This window comes from Melospiza melodia, chromosome 3 (assembly GCF_035770615.1).
Source record: "Melospiza melodia melodia isolate bMelMel2 chromosome 3, bMelMel2.pri, whole genome shotgun sequence".
Taxonomy (NCBI): Eukaryota; Metazoa; Chordata; class Aves; order Passeriformes; family Passerellidae; genus Melospiza; species Melospiza melodia.
Window position 1 is genome coordinate 58453148 of NC_086196.1, and position 13091 is coordinate 58466238.

A 13091-nucleotide genomic window follows, 5' to 3' on the forward strand; every position below is an offset into this window, starting at 1 on the left:
CCTTTGAAAGGAAACCCTGGAACTGCACAATATAGGAAAGTGAGTATCCAAAATCAGCAGTGAAAGTTCTGAAGCCCACCCTATGCTCAGCAGTCCTAGGTCATACATTACAATTTCTCTTCTAAACAAAAACTTTCACCAAATTAATTGTCGCTGCTTAGTATTCAAGGAATATGGAAAAGCCACACACACAGATGCTTGCATAAAAAACCACCTTGATTAAAGCAAACTGCTTCTCTCAGCAAGTGCATGCTCATATTCCCAGATGTAATATGCCAGGCTCTCCACTTGTAACAGGGAAAAAGGGAAGGGCCACTCAGAGAAACTACAAAGCAACAGCAAACTATTTACCCACCTCCTCCATCACCTCAACATAAGTGTGCACCTAAACAGCATTTTAGGAGGGAATGATTATGCAGAATGGGAGGAAATAACATGACAGAAGAAAAAAAGGAGCAATTTATCATTAAAAGCATAGTTTTGTTCAGGTAAATGTGCTGGAAGAAAGCCAGCAGACATAAGCCAGAAGCAAATTACAGTGTGTTCAGGCAAGACACCAGTCTGGAAAGCAAAGGCATCAGGACCACAAAATATAACATAGCAAGCAATCACTATGCAGTTTATACACAGCCACAGAGACAACTACTCCCAAAACCCGGAATACGACTTCCTGGCAGGATGGACATTAACTCCACCTAGTAGCACTGTGGTCTCAGTGCAGGTGGATTAATGTAGCTGGCCTTTGAAGTGTGTAACTGCTGCACGGCTACGTCTCTGTGTTAACTCAACATTATTAGAAATTCACGTGCATTGGTTAACTCAAGTTTTTAGGCCTTTTTACACATGTTTAGGGACCAGATACAGGAAAACCAACTGAGAAAGGTCATGGTTTTCCAATTCCCTTGATGTTTTGCACAAGGATAAAATCTTCTCCCAAAGAAAATCAGTATTTTAGTGATATTTGCAAGGCCTACCTTGCCCAAACCAGGAGTGTCTTTCACTTTGCTGACTGCCCTCAACAAACATGGTGGTGCAGGGGGTGGGGAAGTCTGAAGGATACTGCTGAAGCAGGTAGAGAAGAGAGGAGATTCAGGAACAGATGATGCAGAAGGCCTGTGCTTCTTCTTTTTGGAAGACAGGTTCAATTTCTGAGCAGCTCTGTGGGAGAAACAAAAATAGTAAGCTGAAACAACCTCAAACTCACCATCAAGAACAAATAGAAATATTTATCAGATTACTATTTATGTAGGCTCTCAGTTTTGACCTCATTGATCCAGAGTTTTATAATTCTTGTTCTTCATTCCTTAGTACTACTTTAATGTCATCGACCACAAAGTTGCTCCAAATTTAGAGCTTTCATTAAGCAGGGTCACAATCAGGCCTCTTTCACTATTTGATCTGCTGAAACAATTCAGCCTGCAAGACAGCTCCAAACCCAAACCAAACAGCAATTTCTGTCTTAAAATTATGAAAGATTCACACAGAATTGTGCCTCATGCATAGGTCACTGATTAGAAAATAAATACTTGTCCTTGGAGTTAATTGGTGATAAATGCTCAGGTGACTCCGCTGAGGTGTAAGAAGCCTTGCACCAGCTGTTCAAAACTTTTATCACCTCTTAAAACTTAAGCCAGTCTAAAAGCTGAACAAATGATGACCAGTGAAAATACTGCTGTCTGTGATGAGCTAGAGACAATCACAAAACTCCAGCTGCATTAACCACGAAGCAAGGGAAGGAGTGAAGACTCTTTTTATTAGTACAGAATTCTCAGATAAGAATGCTGAATTTTGTATAGCATTTGATGAAAAAGCTACACTTTTCCAAAACAGAAACATTCAGTACTTTTGTTTTGCAAAGTGTTTTATTTTGAGAGATAATGCAATATTCAAATCTTTGTAACAGCTGGTTTGTTCCAAGACTTTTGCATCCTGCACTGCCCAGGGATAACATCAATATTAATCATGCTGTCCCATGGTTTCCCTTTTGCAAAACAGAACACTTTAAACAGAGCAGGTCAGCAGGAGTACCAACTCAAAGGAGAGATGCATAGAACAATTTTGTTTGCTTTGGCAGACAAATTGGGACTTAATATATGTATAAAGCAATCTGCTGACAGTGGCTCCCCTTGCTTGGCTAAGTGTGACACTCAAGACCAATAATTCTAAATCCTAAGTTTTAAGAAGCTTTAGCTGTACTGGTATCAGTTTATATTATCCAACTCAAAACTTACAAAAGTAATGACATCATTTTACCCAAAGGAGTCAGGGAAGAAGGACTGAATATACACACACATGTGCATATGCTTACATTTCAATATGCAAGTAACCTGTTTGTATCAGGTGTCTCAGACACATGGACAAATTACTGCTTGGTCTGACATTGCCATATGGCAGCTGGTACACTGTGTGCACCATCAGGGTGTATTCTTTTAGCCTATGACAAGTGCAAAGCACTTCTGATAAATTCATTTCCAATAAAAGAAAAACACTAGGAGATTTTAACTAACCTGACACAGAATTAGAACTCAAAAGCTTCTGTACCACCTCCTTGTCCTTTGTCTTTACTCTGACCTAAAGACTGCAGTTCATAACCTGTCCCTCTCATGTAAGCATGCACTTTCTTTTCCATAGAAAAAATACTCAAAATGTGTTGGTCAAAATCATTGTTCCCTTTCCTTGCAAAATTTCCATGGTTTGAGAGGATTCAATAATGTCAGCTACCACTCTGTCCATCACTAACACTTTTATGAAGTTGTCCATGCTGAATCAAGATCTTCTGTACATCTTAGTTTCACTATAAAATTATTTTGAGAGAAATCTTGTACTCTATGTTCAACAACTGAAAATATAAGTTTTGGTCAAACATACTGAAAGCTTTACCCCTGTGTAAAAGCTCATTAGGCAAGTCTGAAACATAGGAAGTGGCTCCATCCACCATGGTCATCTATCTGGCCTCTCTGACTCATGCCCTGGTGTAAATGTATTTCCTGAAAGCTGTTTCCTGAACTGACTGACAGAGCCATTATCCTCTTGCCACTAAATGCTCCTCCAGAATTTGCTGTTCTTTTTACAAAGCTGACAGTGTAATACAAACCACTTCTTGACCCAACCAAGCACACAGCCAACAGTTTCTTAAAGAAAGCACATTGTTGGAGGTACCTGGCCTTTTCAAAATCTTGGAATTATATATAATAGTTTGACAGTTATAACATTTGAGATTGCAGACATTTTTTTTCCATGCAGAAAGGAATAACCTGCATTTTCCTTATATTTTTTGCCTGTGACTGGCAAAAGGTATGAAAAACAACAAGAACTATTTCTCACAAGTTCATGTTTTCTTCTTCTCTGTTTTTCCCCAGTAGAAGAAATCAATGCATGTCAGGCAAGAGAATCATTTACAAGCCCTATCAGACTGGATGGAATTTTGAAGGGGATGAAAAAGGCAGTAAGCATCAGGTAATTCCCAGAGCATTTAATTGGGAAGAGAGGGATAGTATAACCACATGTAGGCTGCAATATGACACAAACACGTAAAGCGTGGCTTTCTTGTGATTACATTTGAGTGAGCAAAATCCTTCAGCCTGAGTGGCTAGCATTGCTCCAAACACAGCTGGTCATACCAGCTAATACTGATTTGGCCCTGTGATCTAGCACAGGAGGTCAGAAAATCACGTATTTTACCTTTCCAGGCAAGCCAGAGGCCTGGCTCTCTCATGCAGACTCTCTGGATCACCAGGCTCCTCAGGGAAAGCACCAGGCTGGACCTGGGAGACCTGAGGGCAGAGCAGCTCACAGCCTGCACAGCTCCACCAGCAGCTCTTTAGGCTCTGCTCTTTGTACAGCAGCCAGCTATTTTATTTCTTTCATTTAATATCTGGTATAATAGGGCTCTGATTTCCACTTGAGACTCTGCACAGCGCTGCAGCAATGGTGATGGCAGTGATGGCAGCGTGGCTTTATGCACTGACAATAAGCTGATCATGCTCCAGGTTGTATTAGCTCCCCCTTGAGCCAAGTGATATCAGCTGTGGAATATGCAGGGGTGTGCAGGGGGCTCCAGTGCCTTGCAAACCACTTTCCCACTGTGTGTGGTGTGGCTGTGGTAGGGATTGTGTCCACAGAGACACACAAGGAACTTGATCCAAATTCAATTTTCGAAGGGCATAATTTAAACTGCATTAGACCACTGTGTGAGCATACTCATTCACAGCAGAACTGTCTTTAATGTCATTTTACTGAATTACCTTCCAAATGAATGCATATTTAATCCAGTTTAGCTAATATACTTTGGATTAACGCCTTCAGATAATTTGGACTATTTCTTTCCTGAGAGTCCTGATGCAAACAAGCAGCTGGAGAGTTTTTGAAGGCTTACAAGATTTCTGGCAGAGGAAATAATCACAAGATCAAGAGTTGAAATTGCAGGAGGGACATTAAAAAGCCGATTAAAGTTCAATCCAAATAAAACTAACACATTGCCCTTGCAGGAAAGGGGAACTGCTTTGAAAGTCCACCTGATCCATAGCAAAGACTGAGATAATTTCTAGAAAGGATATTCTCTGCTTTTTGTTTTTTAAAATAAAACTTTAATTTTGTATATCTTTGGGCAGTCAGAATTGTTTTCATACCCCACCTATGCAGAAATGGTGATTTTTTTTTTTACCCTTATAACTTTACAAGCAGGCTGGGATTTTCAAACCCAGGCTTCTAAATTAATGCTAATAAAATTCAAGGGATGCTTGTTTAGCTTGATTAAAGAGATTTTTTTTCAGCAACTCATCATCCAATCCAAGTTAAAATTTTAGGAGTGTCAAAGTAGAGGTCAGTAGGCCCACTATGTTCATTAGATTCAGAAGGTCGAACATTAGGTGGATACATAAAATATTATTCACACTTGTGCCAGCAAAGATCATTGATAAGTAACACTGACTGAGACACTCCATCATCAATGATATCTGAAAAGATTTCCTTAGGTGTGTATCTCTGTATAATTATTCCTTACTAAACTATGTTCATACTACACTAAAATGCATCCAGTACTTATTACCCTTGGAAACAAAATTCCATCATAGAGGCTACTGAGCTGGCTTATCAATTTCTCTGTCAAAATAGGGAGTGAAATTTCATTTCCATATCCTATTTTCCACAGAGGAAATTACTCACAAGCTGTGGATGCTAAACAGCCATGTATTAATTTATTGTAAATATTTACAATTCTAATTTGAACTAAAAATCTATTTTTCTTCCTTATTTGGAGATATATATTCCATTTTATAATAAAAATATTTTTGGCTGGGTACACCATTCAAGGAGTAAGGTATGAACTTTATCTATGCAAGGGATGGTTTACCAGAACCTTGATTTGAGACTTGATTTGTCAAGCCCCAAGCAGGTTAATGACCTTCCCTAGCAATTAAAACACTACTTTTACTTACCCAAAAGTGCATTGCCTGATGTATCTTACTATATGTTGAAAAAGAGATGGAAGTTTTGTTTGGAAATCAGTCTTTGAGCAAACTCCCTAAGCATATTTGTGCATCTATATCACCAGTTATAAAATAGACCTGTAACATTCGTATGCTATGGTCTCAGGTTGAGCCCCTATAAGTGAAAGACACCTTTAACCAGCCACACCCTCAAAACAACTGTTTATTGATATTATCTTTTTTTTTTTCTTTTTTTTAACCCAAGACATAATTCCTCCTGTAGAAGAAAACAGAAGTTTTGACTGTCACCTACAAAGTAAAATGTAATCTGTGTAGTATTTCAGTTACCTGCCTGTGCTGGCTTCAGCTGGGGTAGAGTTAAATTTCTTCCCGGTGGCTGGTGTGGGGCTGTGTTTTGGGTTTGTACTGAACACAGTGAAGATAACTTAGAGATGTTTTTGTTATTGCTGAGCAGGGCTTGCACAGAGCCAAGGCCTTTGCTGCTTGTCCTTCAGCCACACTGATGAGGAGGCTGGCGGTGCATGGGAGGCTGGGAGGGGGAACAGCCGGGACAGGTGACCCCAAATGACCAAAGGGATATCCCAGACCATATGGCATCATGCTCAGGATATAAAGTGGGGGGAAGAAGGAGGAAGGGGTGGAATGTTCAGAATGCTGGTGTTTGTCTTCCCAAATGACCATTACGTGTGATGGGGCCCCGCTCTCCTGGAGATGGCTGAACACCTGCCTGCCCAAGGGAACCACTGAATCAACTACTTGTTTTGGTTTGCATGTGTGTGTGGCTTTTGATTTCCCTATTAAACTGTCTTTATCTCAAAGATCAAGAAAAATCTTTTCACTTTTACCCTTCCTATTCTCTTCCCAGTCCCACTGGTGGGGGAGAGAACAAGTGGCTGCTTGGGGCTTGGCTGCTGGCTGGGGTTAAACCACAACACTGATAGAATGTCAAACAAAGGTATCCTGGAATCCTGCCATTAGTTTTGATTACTTCCAACTCAAATGTTTGCCATCATGGTTTCCAAGTGTGTTTTCTGCTTTGGGTAAATATGTTTATATTAAATATCACATCATATCATATAAAAGTCCTCATGTAGCTGAAAAACCAATGGGATTCAGAAAACTTAAAACCATGCAGATTCCTTTTCTGTGAGAAAAGTCAGTCTTGATTTTCAGCCACACAGGGTCACTAAACAGTATTTCATCCAGGATCTTTCATTACTGAATTATATCACCTATATGCTGCCCATACAAACTGGACAGAGTGCACTAAATGGGATGTTCACATTTTTGGATTAGAGGTATCCAACCTACCTTCTCTGAATTTTCACCAAAATTGATTCTATTTCTTCCATTCACCTACACAGGTGATGCAGCTCAGTAAGGTGACATTACAGCCAGGTTGACCTGACAATTACCACCAAAAGGGGAGACCCCACACCTGCCACTGCCCTGTCTGCATACTTCCTTCCCCTCTCTTGCTTCTTTCCTCACATTTATTTTGGCTTGGCTGCTACTGCTTTAACCTCCTAAATGGGCTTGTGCCAAGGGTGTTTTAAATCATACTTATTTGACATGGCTAATATGCCTGACTTACTATGGCAAGGTCTTTCCTAGCCTTAAAATCTGAGGCATGTGGTATGAAATGTGGTTTCATATAAATCTCGTGTTTCTATCTGGAGGGCAATGAATTGGCCGTGAGCCGTGGCTTCCTCTGTGCCCTGCCTTACCCTGCACCTCCCAAAGGAAGGAGCTGAAAGATGCTTTAGAGGATGTTTAGCCCACAAGCTAACAGCTTGCTCTGCCACCCCTCCACCGTCTGCTGCCATCCTGGGGTACCACCTGGGAAGCTTGTTCAAGAAGCAGGAACAGCCTCCAGGAGCTTCTCCTCACATCTCTGCCTGGAACAGCTTTTCTCACCCAGAGTGAGAGCAAAAAGACAGAGTGATAAATCTTGCAGCTGCCTTGCCATGTCCCTTCTTAGCCCTCCTTCCCTGCCTTCCAACAGGAAGCTACAAGCTATAAACAAGAATCAGAACAACTTTATTTCACTTTAATTCTCAGGGTGGCCAAACCCAGGGCTGTGGTGTTGCAGCCTAGTAAGATATGTGAGGAATGAAATAAAAATCCTCAGAGGAACATTTTCAGGATTTGTAGTTCCAGTAAGAATCTTTGTATTTGTGTTTAATTATTTTACAATGCCTTTAAAATCTGGAGATAATTTGAGCTTTCTGCTTATTCTGTAGAAGGTATAATAAACATGTCTCTAATGCCCAGTAAACACTTGCCCCTTATTGTTCTCTTTATTTTATGCATGCATTCAATTTCATAGCAACAATAAAGCTGTCCCAGGCTGTAATCTTTCACATCTTGGGTGGCAGTTCAGATATTTTGGCCACAGTGCCTTAGTGACTGCACTCTCCCCAGGAACTGTACTGTAACTGCCAAGAAACTCATTATTTTAAACTTATTTAATTCTAAAAGAGTCAAAATAGGACTTCAAACTTTGCTCAGGATAGGTCTTATAAAAGCTGAGGAACACAGGCAAACTGTGAAATTAACAGCACAGACATGTTCTTATATCAGCTTCAAAGCTGAGTAAATTCACTGGTAACAGAGTTGCTCCAGGATTGCACCAAAACAAAGATGAGGAATATGCTTGCAGGCCAATACCTTAGTGAGAAACTCAAAGTTCTACACAACTCTGCTGTGGGACAGAGGACACATATCCTGCACAGCTGTTATTTGAGGGGAAACTCCCCATTTCAGAGAAGGATACGACAAGATCTGAAACAAACCCCTTTTCATGTCATTCCTGTTTGATTCACAGCATTCTGTTTACCAGGTAGCACTGTATTCCAGCAGAGATCTTTTTATCTAACCCACAGGTTCCTGGAAAACTCTGGTTTGGTGACAGATGTGTTTCTGCCTTTGGCAACAGGACCATTCATTAGCATTCATGCAGAAAGGTAATGCTGGCAAAGAGCGTAGCAACTCACATGAACCCTCACATTTGGAATTTCTACAAGAGCTCAAGCCCTTGTCCTTCAAGAGTACCTATCAAGAAAACTATGTCTTGACTCAATATCTTGGTACATTTAGAGAAAGATAAGTTCTGATTACTTTGATTTCTTTATCACCTCATTCTCTCATCTCTTTAGTCTGGTTCCTAAATTTCAGGCATTACAAACCAAGGTAGTGATCACATACATGATAAAAATGACCAGATTCACCTCTTTTGCTGTGTTATTGACTGCAAACACACATAAACAGCCTTCATTTTTAGAGAAAAAAGAATGATTTTGGTAACCAGCAGAAGAACCCAGCCATATGACAAAATGCTCAGCAATCAAACAACAAAGAGAAATAACTAGTCATTTTTTTTAAGAGTGGGTAACGGTTGTTTCTACTATTAATCTAGTTTATTTCTCCCAATGAAAAAAGGTTTTATTAAAAAAATGGTAGTTAAGTGACAGTGCTCACATTATCCTTTTCCTGGAAAGCTCTGAGGATCAATTAGATATGTGCCACTGCATGCTTAAGGCATGAAGCAAATGGACTCATTATACTTGGATAAAATAAAGTAAGATATTTAGCACTAGTTTACAAAACCAGATATATTTATTATAGCTCAAATTAATTCAAATATCTTTATCACTTACTACCATGGTTACTTGACAACCCATTTTGAGACCAGAGTAGCCTTTATTTCAGTCACACAGAGGTGAGGGCAAGGGCTCTACTGTCTTCCAAGGAAGGGTCAGAAACAGGCTCCATCCAGCTCAGCCTTTGAGTTTTAAGAAGTATTGTCTATTTATACTGATAATTTATTTTGCAAGGTGCCAGCATTGCCACCAAGTACTAAGGAAGGAGACGTGCACTGTTTTATCCTTGTAGTGTTATTGTGTACAACAAGAAACATGCACAGACCTTACAGCTGTTAACTGTAAAATATCAAAGGTATAGATGTACAGATACACTGCCTTCTCATGAAAGCTCCCAAAGTAATAGCTGGCAGATTTTCCCTACGTTGAAGCTAACACAAGAAATGCCAAACCATTGCACTGGATTCCTGGTTAGTCAGCCCCTAGCTGGCTCTCCTCATGAGCAGTCATGGCAGCTCAAAAACACGACTAACAGGAACTTTGCAATGTGGGGCCCACAAACCACTGGCCATTTAATAACAGTCCTCAAAATCACATAAAGAAAATCCTTCTGCTGTAAGTTTTATGGAGCTTATACGATTACAGTTATTCTATTACATTGAATGCTAAAGCCTGACCACATACTGTGCAGAAAGCTATTCTGTTTCATATCTGTCCCATTCAGCAAAAACCTCTCATAACACCAGGAGAAAAAGCAGCCAGCACACAGATTCACAGTCCATTTTGTCATTGTTTAACTTTCCGGTTGGCAGAACCATAAAAAGGTTAAAAGGCAGGTATGTATTACAGGGCATTTTGCCTCATCAATATTTTTGAGGTCAGCACATTTAAAATAACACCAGCATACAAATGGTAAACTATTCTGACAACACAGATGCATTGAAACTCAATGCACTTAAGCCCAGCTCTGACAAGCCATCTCCTGTCGTAGTAAAAAATATTTCTTCTAAGAGTTCCTGTTAGTTTTGCCTTGTACTTATTTAAGCCCCCACCATGAGATGGTGATAATTCAAGTTGTTTTCAGCTACTGGAGACCACAACAGTTACTATAAATAACATGCTACGGTCCAAGTCTGAGGTCCTCCTCTTAGCACACTAAAATCAGTCCAGTCCCAACAGCTTATAAGCAAAGTAGACAACACAAAAGAAAAAAAAATATGATTCCACCTTCCTAGAGTTAGGCTGAAGTACAAAGAAATTCCTGAATGGTAGGAAATAATAAATTAATCTAGATTTTCTCGGCACATTGACACAAATTGTTCCAGTGGTTTCGGAGGAGCCTAACAGCATCCCCACCAGAATCTCCAAGGAGGGTACCTAGATGATGGACTTGTGCTCCATACCAAGGTATGGAAGGAGAACAAGAGCTGGTGGGCATATGTTGAAGTCAGAGGAGTTTGGATATGGTATAAGGAAAAGCTTTTTCATCCTGAGGGCAGCCAAGCAAGACTGTGAAGCTTTTGTGCCTGGGGAAGTTAAGACTCAAATACGTAAAGGCTTGGGCAATGTGTCTGACCTCACAGCTGAGCCTGCTTTGGGCAGAAGTTGGTAGAAACATCCTGAGGTGCCCTCCAGACTCCATGATCCAATGATGTTATGAAAGAAAAGTGAATGCAAATATGTATTTTTTCTTTTAGAATATACTTTCTCTGAAAATTGTCAAGAGAATCACTTGGCATCAGTCTCAGAAATTTATGAAATTCAGAAATAAATATTTTATTTTTAGAATATAATCTAAATATAAATGGAGAAATGTCAAACTACAATTCCAAACTGAAAAAGGTAAAAGCTGCTATTTTTTTTGCAAGGCTGTAACCAAAACAGATTCAAAAACTTCTTGATTTTCTGGCAGGACATTAGCTAATCAGCAGAAGCTGATGAATTAAGCTTGAATGAAATCCACATTTCCTGCTGAGAAAAAAAAAATGACACAAGTTTGACCCACATCACCTTCAATGTTTTGTGATAAGACTTTCTCTCTTTACCAGCTGAAGACTCAGGCAGTAATTCTACACAACACTAAATGTCCTCATATTCTACCATTTGCAGGGAAGTGCCATGTGCCCAGCCTCTTGCAGGAATGCTCAGCATTCTGCTGGCTTGGACCCCACCTCCTTTGGGAGCTGACCTTAATATTTAACCTACTTTAATCATGCTGCAGAATGATTATGAAAAATTACGAAACTGGAAAACGCTATTAGTCTTGGCAATTGCTGGTATTTTTAAAACAAACCTTTTGTTCTTTTTTTTTTTCTATTTCCAGTAAAGTGAAATTCAAAAAAAAACATTAAATTAAATACACCGCACAGAGTAGTAAGGCATTGCCAGGAAGAATTGAACTGTGCAGATGTGTGGCACAGGCACCATCAGAAAGAAAAGAAAAGCAGAATTTATGACTTGTAAAGCCTTTAATGTGCACTTTTCTGCTTATTACCTGTTCAAATTTCAGTGAAAGCCAATTAATTTTCATTTCTGAGGGCACTTCTCAGATAGTTGGACAAACTGGTACACTGAACAAATTGGTTTCGCAGCAAAAGCAAATTTTTGAAAATACCCCTAGAAGTGGAAAAATAAGCTATTTAAAACAGCTCAACATTTTTATGCAAAAATGTTTCTCCAAACTCATCCGGTCACATATAAAAAGGCCGGAAAACGCAATTGCTGTTTGATTTTACTTGGATCTTAATCTTTTTTTGTGAATTGTTGATAGCACCATTATTTGCAGCTCTGTTCCACCTGAATCAAGTGCCAGTAACTCCTGTTCAATATTGCTGAAATTCAGCTGAGAGTGAGGGATGCAGGGGGGAGGAATATCAGAGGAATTAGCATGGATCTTGTCTGTGCTTCCATGACACCAAAGGGACTGCAGTCTCTCAGTCTCCTGGGTTCATGGTAGATAACACAAATAGAAGTGGTGCAGTCTTTCAGTCTCCTGGGTCCATTGTAGATAATACAAATACAAGGGGTAACACTACCCAGAAAAATCTTTTGACTCTTAAAATGTACATGGGCCCCTCGAAGAATAAGATACAAACTGTATTTCTCACTGCATTTCTTTATTCCAGACAGAGGACAGGAGAAGAAGAGAGCACTTTCTACATACAGAAAAAAATGAATATACTTTGCTTTCCAGAACAGATGATAACAGAGAGATTAATCTGCTTCTTTTTGCCCTACAACCACCTGCAGCAAGGCACAAGCAGGCCAAATGCTCCCTCACCCCGCGTTTGCAGAAAGAGAAGTCATTATTTTCCATTCTGGAAATTTGCTCACACTCACACATTTGGCATATTGGGCAATTTAAATAACCTAAACTGGCCAGAAAATAAAACTCAGAATTTTGTTTCCAACATCACAAGATTCTGCTCTCGGTTGAAATGCTTTTAGCTGATTTAAACAAGAGAGGATGGAAGCCTTATTGACTGGGTAGTGCAGTTAAAATTAAGCTGACCAACTGATCTGGCATGTCTGGGGTTGCCTCTTTGAATTACAGAATTCTCCAGCTCCTTCACAGTGAAACATATTCCTGTTGAAGCTTCAGAACAAAATGAAAATTTAATTCAATCTGAAAGACATTGATCCCTTTGGGACTTATCCAAGCTGCCTAGCTTTATCAGTTTAGGCCTCCTGGGCTCTAACAAACCTGTGCAGCACTCTCTGAGCCTGAAGCAGACTGTTCCTTCATGCTCCCACCCTGATTCTTTTGTGACCTACTACCCAGTAAATGCAGCTTGCAATAGCCCTCTCTAAAAGGCTTTTTGCAGATACCAATGTATTGTAGCATTTTGATTTCTCACAACCAAAAATCTCTCCCCTGTACCCTCTCACTAAGCCACAGAGTTTAACCCCAGTCCTTTGTCTGTAACAGGACCCATTAGACTCACAGTAAAGAGTGGGGCTCTGCACAGTTTTGTAAATAGCCACACAAGAGGTCATGCTCTCCAAAATTAGGTTATTTTTAGTAAATCTTCTGTTTTACCCA

General features: G+C 39.8%; 1 protein-coding gene across 1 annotated transcript in view; it reads right to left on the bottom strand.

Annotated features, from left to right (window-relative positions):
- Positions 1-13091, bottom strand: part of KIF26B (kinesin family member 26B) — a 274047-nt gene that overhangs the window by 102752 nt on the left and 158204 nt on the right. Inside the window, exon 5 of the mRNA XM_063151906.1 lies at positions 975-1158. Within this exon, the coding sequence (XP_063007976.1) occupies positions 975-1158 (184 nt within the window). The remainder of the gene's footprint in view (positions 1-974; positions 1159-13091) is intronic.